Consider the following 10,168-nt stretch of genomic DNA (forward strand, 5'->3'; position numbering starts at 1 on the left):
CAAAATCAAACTATACAATCGCCTATAGTCTATGATTAATGACTACAGGCTCATGAACATTTTAACAATAAAGTTTTTTTTTTTTAAGTTGGAAGTCATATAAAGCTCCTGAACCTTTACCATATAATGAGTGTTGGATGTCAGTTTTGTCATTTTGAGTTTTAATAGGTGTCAAAAGTTGTCGTTTTACAATGTAGCGCTGTGGCAATTTTTAATTAAATATAATGTACTGATATTTACATGCTAATCAAGTACGTGAAAAGTCTTTGTCGGAGATTCAAAAGATACTCATTGCAAGACAATAAGCTTTGACATTATTCACACTATTCATGTTCACCTATAGAGATTAATGACATTAACGAATATATGGCAAACGAATCGCAGAATTGAGAACAACATCAAAAAATTACATTATCACCACCTGTAATTTTATACATTGAACCTCATATAGGAACCGTTGATGACTACTACTTTCGAATTTAAGTCCGTTACTTTATTTTGAAAAGATTTTTTATTTGTATTTCTACACATTTGAACTTTTAGAATACTTTATTGTTTATTTGTGTTATCATAATTGAAGATTGTCTTAAAATATCAACATTTCATAAAACCGCGAAATCGCGGGTCTTTAACTAGTATGACTGTAAAATGAAAACAATAGTAATAATTTCCAATCTAGATCAGGTGGTTGATGAGAGGTTTTATCCGGCATATGGGTGGAGATTTTTCCTCCCCGTCTTTTTTTTTTAAGAAAGCTTGTTTTAGTCTTCAAATTTGTCTTTCTATTTTTTTTTTTTTTTTTTTTTTTTTTTTCATTTCATGAACAAAATTTATAATTTTCATTTTTCACTTCTTCTTATCCTTTTTTTTTCCCTTCATTTTTTCAACAAAATATATTGAGTTATTTCTTTTTACCCTCCATTATTAATTATTTTTTACGATCATCTCCTTTTCAAATCTTTACTCTTTAATTTTTACTTTTTAAATTTATTCTTTTAAAAATTTATTTATACTATATATGTATATGAATTACTCGTATAAACATAGAAACAATTTTTAATATATATATATATATATATATATATATATATATATATATATATATATATATATATATATATATATAACGAAATTATGTATTTTTGTAAACAGATTTATTGCAACAACCTACGGTAATTATTACTACTCATTATTGATATATTTTGTATTAGGTGTTTCTATTTATATGTGGGTTTCTCAACACTCTCGTGTGAGGTAGCAATCTCTGTTTCATGGCCTTAACCAAGGTTGAAGAACTAGGGTCTCCGGGAGATCTCATTTAGACATTTTTGAGGAGATTTCCGCATTTTAGAGAAATCTCGGAGAGATCTCGGACGTTGACTTTTTTAGTTTTTTTAGTGTGAATTTATAAATATAGATAAATATGTATATTTATATACATTTTTACGAGATTTTACGAGAAAAATCCTAGAAATGAGCAACAAAATTCGAGAAATTGTGGCTTTATTCAAGTTTGACACCGTTGACCGAAAAATCTCGGGAGATGGACATCTCATCTCGAGTTGACTTCTGAAAACGAGATCTCGAAGAAATCTCGGAGATAAATAAGGAGATTTACAATACTAGCTTTAGCGCATCGCCCCCACTTTTATTGTTCTTCATTTGGAGCTATATTTGTATTGTATTATTTTTGTTAAATTATTAGCATTAATAATTTTAACTAAATTATTAATTGTATTGGAATATTATTTTATTTGTTGCAGAATAAGGGAGCGTGTACCAATCTAATTTATGATTAATGATTAATGATTAATGTGATATGATATATGATATGATCTGTTTTCGGAAAAAATAAAGAAAGATGTGTAATAAATACCCTGTGTATGTGGAACTATGACAAACTGGTCCATTTGGCACCTTACTTTCCAGATTAATTGTGAACAAAGTTTCTTTATTCACCCTTAAGATTTATAGGCTTACAATGAAACCCCACTAGTTACATACCGTAATATTTTGTTTCCAATGAAAATTCAAATACTGTAGTGAAAAAATATGTATCTTATGGAAATCGGAAATCCATCAATCGCAGCCCCTAAAAGTCGGATGACTGTTAATACTTTCATACCGTAATTTAAATGTTTGTAATTTTTGTATGTTATTTATTGTTTTAATTTATAATTTATTTCGGCAACTTTACCAAACTAAAAACTTCATTCGTTTTTTTTTTCATTGTAATTTTGTTACAATCTCTATTTAAAATATTGAATTTTGATTATAACGCTTAAAAATTAACAACTTATTTACCAAAAAGAATCAAATAGCACGTTTTTTTTTTTTTTTTTTTATGTTTTATTAACAAATTATATATGTTATGTTTACGTGAGGTGAAATTTGTTAATGTATATATTTAAAGAATAATGTATTTCTTATTTAAATCATCAAGATACTGTACTAGTTATGATTGTTTTCTTGAGACACTTACTTATATTTATAATAAGTAATAAATACATAACACAAAGATTTTTTTTTTTTTTAACAGTGATTGAGATCATCTGAGGGGACTAAAACACCCGTTGCGATCATCTTCCGTTTCGACTATGCCGATGCAGCGATAATAACCCCGCCTCCATCGCTGCCCTGAAGAAAACCTTGAAACCGATTCAAGGGCACGGCTAAGTAAAACGCTCATTCCCTTTACCCCCAAACGATATGGGAAAACTAAACCAACATAGTATTCAAAATGAGAACATAAGTATATTTAATGACGATCATTGTAGTGTTTTACTAACTGATAACATGCAATATTTAACAGAGATCAATGTTTTAATCCTTAATTATCACATTCTAGTTACAAATAACATAATCTATCTTTTTCAACTTAAATTAAATATTAGAGATCAATTATGTTCTAGACAATATTAACGAAATCTTAAAGGTATTAAAATCTTTATTTCTGAAAGGCGCTGTTATTAAAATTTTCAAACATGCATCAACACTTCTATTCGAATAATACTAGTTTGTGTAAATCCATATATTTTAGCACTGTTCGATAATTGCTACTATTAATTTTTGAAATTCATAAAGTTATCATTAAGCTATAAATATACTGTACATTTAGATTTAGATTTAGATTTAGATATTTATTATAAAAATATAATATTAGCCGCTAAGTAGAATATAATGTATATGATTCGTTAAATAAATAATCACACTTTTTAAAAAGGTTGTAAATTTAACTTTACTTCAAACATAAGGGGAATCGAAATATTTTCAACTTGCACCCTCCGCCGGAATAATAATACAAAAACCACACAAACACACGCAAAACTTTACATAACGCATATGTTTCTTTCTTTCTTTCTTTCATTCTGTAAGAATAAACCAAAGTCAATTTCAATTTAGGTGTTCCACACGTAACAACAAAAAACAAATAAACTTGGTGTTGAATAATGGAATCAATATCATCTGGGCCGGAACCGGAGTTGAAAAAAGTAGCCGTGAGATCATCAGTGATTGAATCAATCAAAAGTTGGTCATCTTTATCTGGTATTCAGATCCGTAAAGAAGATTTACGTTACAAGATTACCATACCCGAATACTTACGTCTTGCTATTAAAGATTCAATTGCATCTAAAGACATCGATGCCGGAAAACGTCATTACGATTTCACCACCGCCGGTCATGATAAACCGCCGGTCAGTGCCCCTGTATCGCCGGTTGTGGTGTTTATTAATTCGAAAAGTGGTGGAAGATATGGGCCTGAACTTAAAGCTAGGTTGCAAGATTTAATGGGCGAAGAACAGGTTATAAAAATTCTTTTTTTTTTTAATTTTAATTACAGTACTTTTTAGAAATTATTACTAATAAGATTTTCTTCGGTTCTTAGGGTTTTTTCTGAATTTCCTTTTTATGTTAATAACTAAGAGGAATCTGATAATATAAAATGCATATAAAGTTTGTTAATTGATAAATATTAATTATTGGTGCTCACTAGGTAACTTAATTTGTACTTATATAATTTGAGGGGGATAGATTGGTTTATTAACTAGTTAATGTTTACTTGCATTAACTAGATAATGTCTATCTTAAAGTTTTATTCTTTACAGCAGAATGTGCTATAAAAGATGATTTTTTATTCAAAAAAATAAAAATTTAATTAATTTTGTTTTGGTTTTAGGTGATTGACCTTTTGACTGTGAAGCCTCATGAGTTTGTTCAATATGGGTTGGGTTGCCTTGAGAAGTTTGCTAGTCTTGGTGATAGTTGTGCGAAAGAAACTCGCGAAAGGTTGAGGATTGTGGTACGTGTTACTTAATGATCAGTGTTGATGGTATAGTACTTTTGTTTTTAGTACAAAGTTTAAGGTTTTGGATTGTTATTTGATAGGTTGCAGGTGGTGATGGAACCGTTGGATGGGTCCTCGGGTGCCTAGGAGAGCTTCATAAACAGGGCCGGGACCCGGTTCCACCAACTGCAGTTGTACCGCTTGGTACAGGAAACGACTTGTCCAGGAGCTTTGGTTGGGTAATTTTAATAAGGATTATCTACTTTCGGTTAACTGATACGAGTGGGCCCGTTGGGTTCTTGACAAACGGTTAAACTTTTTTTTAGGGTGGTTCATTTCCGTTCAACTGGAAAGCGTCTATAAAAAAGACTCTTGATAAGGCTATTCATGCCCCAACTTGCCGCCTCGATAGGTGTCCTCGTTTTTCTCAACTTATACACAATTTGCCATCTCCATAATTACAATTTGGGAACCTTTGTTGTTTCTTTGTAAGAAGAATTTTTTGTTATTATGTACAGTTGGAATCTTGTAATAACAATGCCAGCGGGCCCAGAGTTGGACGTTCCGTATTCGTTGAAACAAACAGAAGAACTTGTTTATGATCAGGTTAGAAATGAAGTCATAGTTAAGAATATGTAGTCAATGTATTTGACTTTTATAGGTCAATGTTAGTTGCATTGTAATAATTGAGGATTTATGCACTTGCAGGATTTAAAAAAAGAAGGTTTGCCTGAAAAAGTTACTTGCTACCAAGGAGTCTACTATAATTACTTCAGCATAGGTATGTTGTTTAGATAATGTGTATAAAAAAGACAGCTACAATAGTTGAAGTTTGATCTTATTTATGCTGACATTATAATACTTTGTATGCATATGTATATACAAGAAAGTGCATGTGTTTATCTTTTTTTCTATGTGATTTATATATAATTTTTTTTACTGTTAGGAATGGATGCACAAGTCGCTTATGGCTTTCATCATTTACGAAATGAGAAACCTTACCTTGCACAAGGTCCTATCTCAAACAAGGTCGAATCTTTATTCTGCTTTTTGTAATATTTTCATTGGATACTATAATATCTTCTTATTATGAGCTTTTTCTTAAGTAACTATAAGTGGTGGTCGCAATTTCGGCGCATTTATTTGTGAATGGGCCAATTCGTGTTACGTTTTATCTCTAACAATTCAGACGTGTAAAAAAAGAAAAGTAATTTTAAAAGAAACTTGTCAAATTAATATTATCGTTGTTTATGTAGTTTATGTAAAGTATATTTGATATACTAATTATTTATCACGAATCTAAAATCTCTGTATAAAAAGTGTTTCTGGTCAACCCAACAGTGGCGGAACTAGGAATTTTTTCCACCGGGGGCAAATTTTTTTTTTTAAAACCGTAGCAATTTTTTTAGGCAAAATATGGAGGTTTTGGGGCACAAAATTGAGGTTTCTAGGCAAATTTTGGAGGTTTTTGGACAAAATCTGAAGGTTTTTGAGCAAAATTTGAAGGTTTTGGGGCAAAAGTTGGAGAAATTTGGGCAAAATTTGAAGGTTTCGGGGCAAAATAATGCACTGGGGGCAAAATCGAAAAACCCAAAATTTTTACACTGAAAATTGCAAATCAACTGGGGGCAGGCGCCCCACCCTGCCCCCAAATAGTTTCGCCCCTGCAACCCAACCTATTCCAAAAATTCATGTTTTGACAACTACCCATTCTGCTCAATGTGCACATTTTGCCACCTTCAGATGTGATTTGGCGTATATATTAGGAAGTTAATCGTTTTGATTATTTCTGGGGGTTGATGATCCATACGGACAAAATATGTAATGCAGATAATTTACTCAAGTTATAGTTGCAAACAAGGATGGTTTTTTACGCCTTGTATAGCTGCTCCAGGTTTGAGGTATGGTTTATAGTAATTGAAAGTGTCATGTAAATCTATGAATACATAGCATATTTGAATTTGCACATATCATAGGTTCTTTTGTCTAAGTTTAAATAACTTGTCTCTTATGAACGAAAAATGTGGTCACAAACTAATAGTAACATCTACCTGAAAGAAATTGGTTTGTAAGACTTCTTTCAGACCCTTGTGTAACTTTTGGTATGGTTTAATTAAGGTTGTAAAAATCGTTAATCGAGGATTAGTCGTTTTGAACCTTGTAGGGATTAATCGGCCAAATTGGGGATTAATCGGATTGAATTTTTATACATGTAAATAATAAACGTCAAAATTGTATGTGTAAATATAGATGAAAATCGTACACATAAACATAAATAAACATAATCGTTCAATTGACCAAGATACTCCAAAATTCTAATTTAAATTCATATTCAACTTTAAAATGTTTCCAAAAGGTTTATTCTGGCAGAGAAACCCCAACTCCGTGTGACTTTTACAAACTTTGACTTTGACCAACTAAATCCGATTCTGACCCATTTACCATCATGGACCAGCATTGACCGATTAATTAGAGAGTTTTGGAATATCTAATCGGTCTGCTTCTAAAAAGGTATTAATCAGGATTTCTACAACCATGGGTTAACCTTACTCTGCATAAAGTTTATAGATCATGAGTGTGTGTCAAGTATATGTCTCATAAATCATTTGCGGCAAGTACAGTTACATGTGTGCGCACATGTGTGTTTATTCACCAATTAATAATTTAAGAGGTTTTAATGCACTAAAAGTACATTTTGGGTGACTTGTGGCAGTCATAGTTAGAGGCCTAAATGTCTCAAGCCACATATAGGGTTGAATTTTAGTGATGTTCTTCTCAAAATGCAATATCATTGTGGTGAATGCAGAGGACTAAATAATATCTTGAAGCTGCATGTTAAAAGGTTTAACAGCACAACATGGGAGCCTGTTAATATCCCGTCAAGGTATGCTCATTTTCTTATTTTATTACCAGTATGTATGTATATATTTTGTTTGAGTGACGTTGAAGGTGCCTTTTTTTTTTTTTTTTTTTTTTTTTTTTTTTTTTTTGTAAAGGGAGGATGTTAAAAGTTGTACATTTCTTATCTACTCTATAACATAGTGCGAGAACTCAAATATTTGGGAACTTTTAATGTGTATTGATCTAATGTAAGGTATTTAGTTTGACTCGTGAAGATTGCAACGTTGACTTAACATATAGTTTAATCAAATGTTTGACTAATTGGTGGAACCATCAATAAGGTGGGTTGTCGACTTCTTGTCATGATATCCTCACGAGAGGCCTTAGGTTGGAAAATTTTGGGGAGTTCTTGGCAACTCGAGGAAAACTCTGATGTTGACTTGCGTTGACTGTTAGTTTTTAATATAATTATATATGTTAGTTATAATATAAATATAAATTCTAATAGACTTTAACCAATTTGTCAAGTTTTTGACTGAATCTTTGAGTTTTGACCTAGTTGGCCAAGAAAGTCGGCCGTTGACTGGGTAATTGACCGAGTTGGGCACCCAGAACTCGGCTGGTGATCTAAACTAAGATCTCTCCGAGAACTCAGCCGGGTTTTACAACACTGAACGTAGCTCTATACGTTGGGGTGGCCAGGCAAACCTCATACTCATTCATTTACGTTTTGACAAATTGGTGGATGTATAAAATCACCTGTAGTAAGGAATATCGAAGTTTTTTCACGGATTCAAGTGACTATCATATTTTGTTTGTATCTACGATAATCTACCTATAATCATTTATTTCAGATAAACTTTTCAAGGAACTAATGAATTCCTGACGCGTGTGCGCACGTATATTTCTTTGACTGACGTGTGTGCGTGTTGGTGTTCCAGTGTTAGGTCTATTGTCGCTTTGAATCTTCATAGTTATGCTAGTGGAAGAAATCCATGGGGTAAATTGAAGCCGGAATATTTAGAAAAGGTAACGTTTGCTTGATCGAATATTGTAACAACTGGTTATGGATTATGATTAGGATCACAATGAGACACATTCTGTATCATACATAAAAAAAAAAGGTTGATATAATTTCGTATTTCTTGTTTCTTATTTCATAAACAGAAAGGTTTTGTTGAGGCTAAAGCTGATGATGGTCTGTTAGAAATTTTCGGGTTTAAACATGGATGGCATGCGTCATTTGTTATGGCCGATCTTATTTCAGCTAAACATATCGCCCAGGTAGTTAGTTAACTTGGTTAAGTTTCGTTTGGTATAATCTTGCTACCATAAGTGCGATCTTTCTTGTTTATATTTATTTATTGTTTTATACAATTCAAATTCTAGGCAACAGAAATTCGGTTTGAGTTGAGAGGTGGAGCGTGGAAAGAAGGTTTTATGCAGATGGACGGCGAACCATGGAAACAACCAATCAACAACGAGTTTTCAACGTTTGTGGATATCAAAAGGGTGCCTTTTCAGTCCGTTATGGTCAATGGAAGAGATTAGATTATGTAAATCATTTCGTTCATGATGATAAAAATGGCGATTAAGCAATGTGAAAAACTTGTGTTATAGTTAATTAGTTAATCAAGTTGTATGATCCTGTAAAGTGACGAGTCAGTAGTGTGATTGGAGAGTTGCACTGCACATTCTTATTTGAGACTACGCCTGTGCGATGTTGTAACCGGTATGTTTGTTTGGTAATTATTTGTAAATTTTAGTGGTTCTGTTTCTTAGTAGCATGGGCTGCGGCTTTTGCTTTGAATAAGCGAAAATTGTTGAACCAATTCAGACTGAACTAGTTTACTTAATGGTGGTTTCGAAAGTGCATTAAATCTTTACAACTACATGACATAGCGATTGGCCTGTAAACTCGGTGCAAATGTGATATAAACCCGCAACATAGGACTAAATTTAAGTCAATTTTCATTATGTAGCCAAACAAGAAATACAAGTTAGAAACTATTTACATTTAGCCCAATGATTACCGCCTTTCTGGGTATATGTGAGATCTTGAGTTCGAGTCTCACTGGGGATTTCATAATGCAATTTGTAAAGTAAGAAGATTCGGTTCCTCGTAAAGGAAGAGTATTTTTCCTCAAGTGTACGTGGCCTAATCAATTAATTGCATGCCTATACCCTTTGTAATGCTCTTTTAGCTTTCCGCTAGAGAGCCGTTGTTTTTTGTTATTAATAAAATTTCCACAGTTCAATTTTTTCTTTTTTTAATTGCGTGACTGTTTTGGACAATGAACATGTTAGTTCAAAAATGTAAAAAACTAGTTGTGGAGCCCTCGCTTCGCGTCGGGAGCTCCGTTTTTAATGCGAGTTAAAAAAAAGTGTTGATCTATTTTGTAAAAAAATTAAAATTTCGACATCTAACATTGAATGGTTGTTCCTTTGTGAAAGTTGCTTCTTTTAGCGTTCAGGTTTTTTTTTTTTTTAAAGTTAGTTGATCTATTTTGTAAAAAAGAATATTTTTCGACATCTTTTGGTAGCATTGAAGGGTTGTTCCTTTTATGAAAGTTGCTTTTTTATCGTTTGAGACAAAAAAAAAAAAGTAGCACAGTAGTAGCGTGGTGAGTGTTATTATTCAATATTTTTAGTGTTAGTGATGGGATAAATAATATTTTAGAATATAGGTATAAAATGGGGGGTTCGATTATTCATAACTAATAAGAAAAATTTTGTCTATTAGTTATATTATTAATATTAATATTAATATTAATATTAATATTAATATGTCTCTGCTGGGTGTAGTATACGCCTTGAATTTGTCGTATAACATCAAAGTTTTTATATAGTTATAATAAGTGACTACAATTCTTAATGATATAGTATTTACTTTCATGTTCGTATGGAAGTGCTTAAAAACTTCTTTTTTTTGTATGCATGAGTATCCGACTCGTGCCTAATAATATCTTGAAACATATTAAAGTACGTCAAACAAATTTACAGATTTTGAGGATTTGTGTTTTTTCTTGAACGCATATACTT

The 10,168-nt window shown here is 31.8% G+C and overlaps 1 protein-coding gene across 1 annotated transcript; it reads left to right on the top strand.

Annotated features, from left to right (window-relative positions):
- The first annotated feature begins 3,350 nt into the window (after positions 1–3,350).
- Positions 3,351–8,958, top strand: LOC139885214 (diacylglycerol kinase 4-like). The gene is made up of 12 exons (XM_071869154.1): positions 3,351–3,803; positions 4,178–4,300; positions 4,387–4,524; positions 4,612–4,697; positions 4,804–4,891; positions 4,994–5,066; positions 5,232–5,314; positions 6,116–6,186; positions 7,092–7,169; positions 8,068–8,155; positions 8,294–8,410; positions 8,516–8,958. Exons 1-12 carry the CDS (start codon positions 3,450–3,452, stop codon positions 8,675–8,677), a joined length of 1,461 nt encoding a protein of 486 aa, XP_071725255.1. The 5' UTR covers positions 3,351–3,449; the 3' UTR covers positions 8,678–8,958.
- Positions 8,959–10,168: the final 1,210 nt, after the last annotated feature.

The sequence above is a fragment of the Rutidosis leptorrhynchoides genome, chromosome 1, assembly GCF_046630445.1.
Source record: "Rutidosis leptorrhynchoides isolate AG116_Rl617_1_P2 chromosome 1, CSIRO_AGI_Rlap_v1, whole genome shotgun sequence".
Lineage (NCBI taxonomy): Eukaryota > Viridiplantae > Streptophyta > Magnoliopsida > Asterales > Asteraceae > Rutidosis > Rutidosis leptorrhynchoides.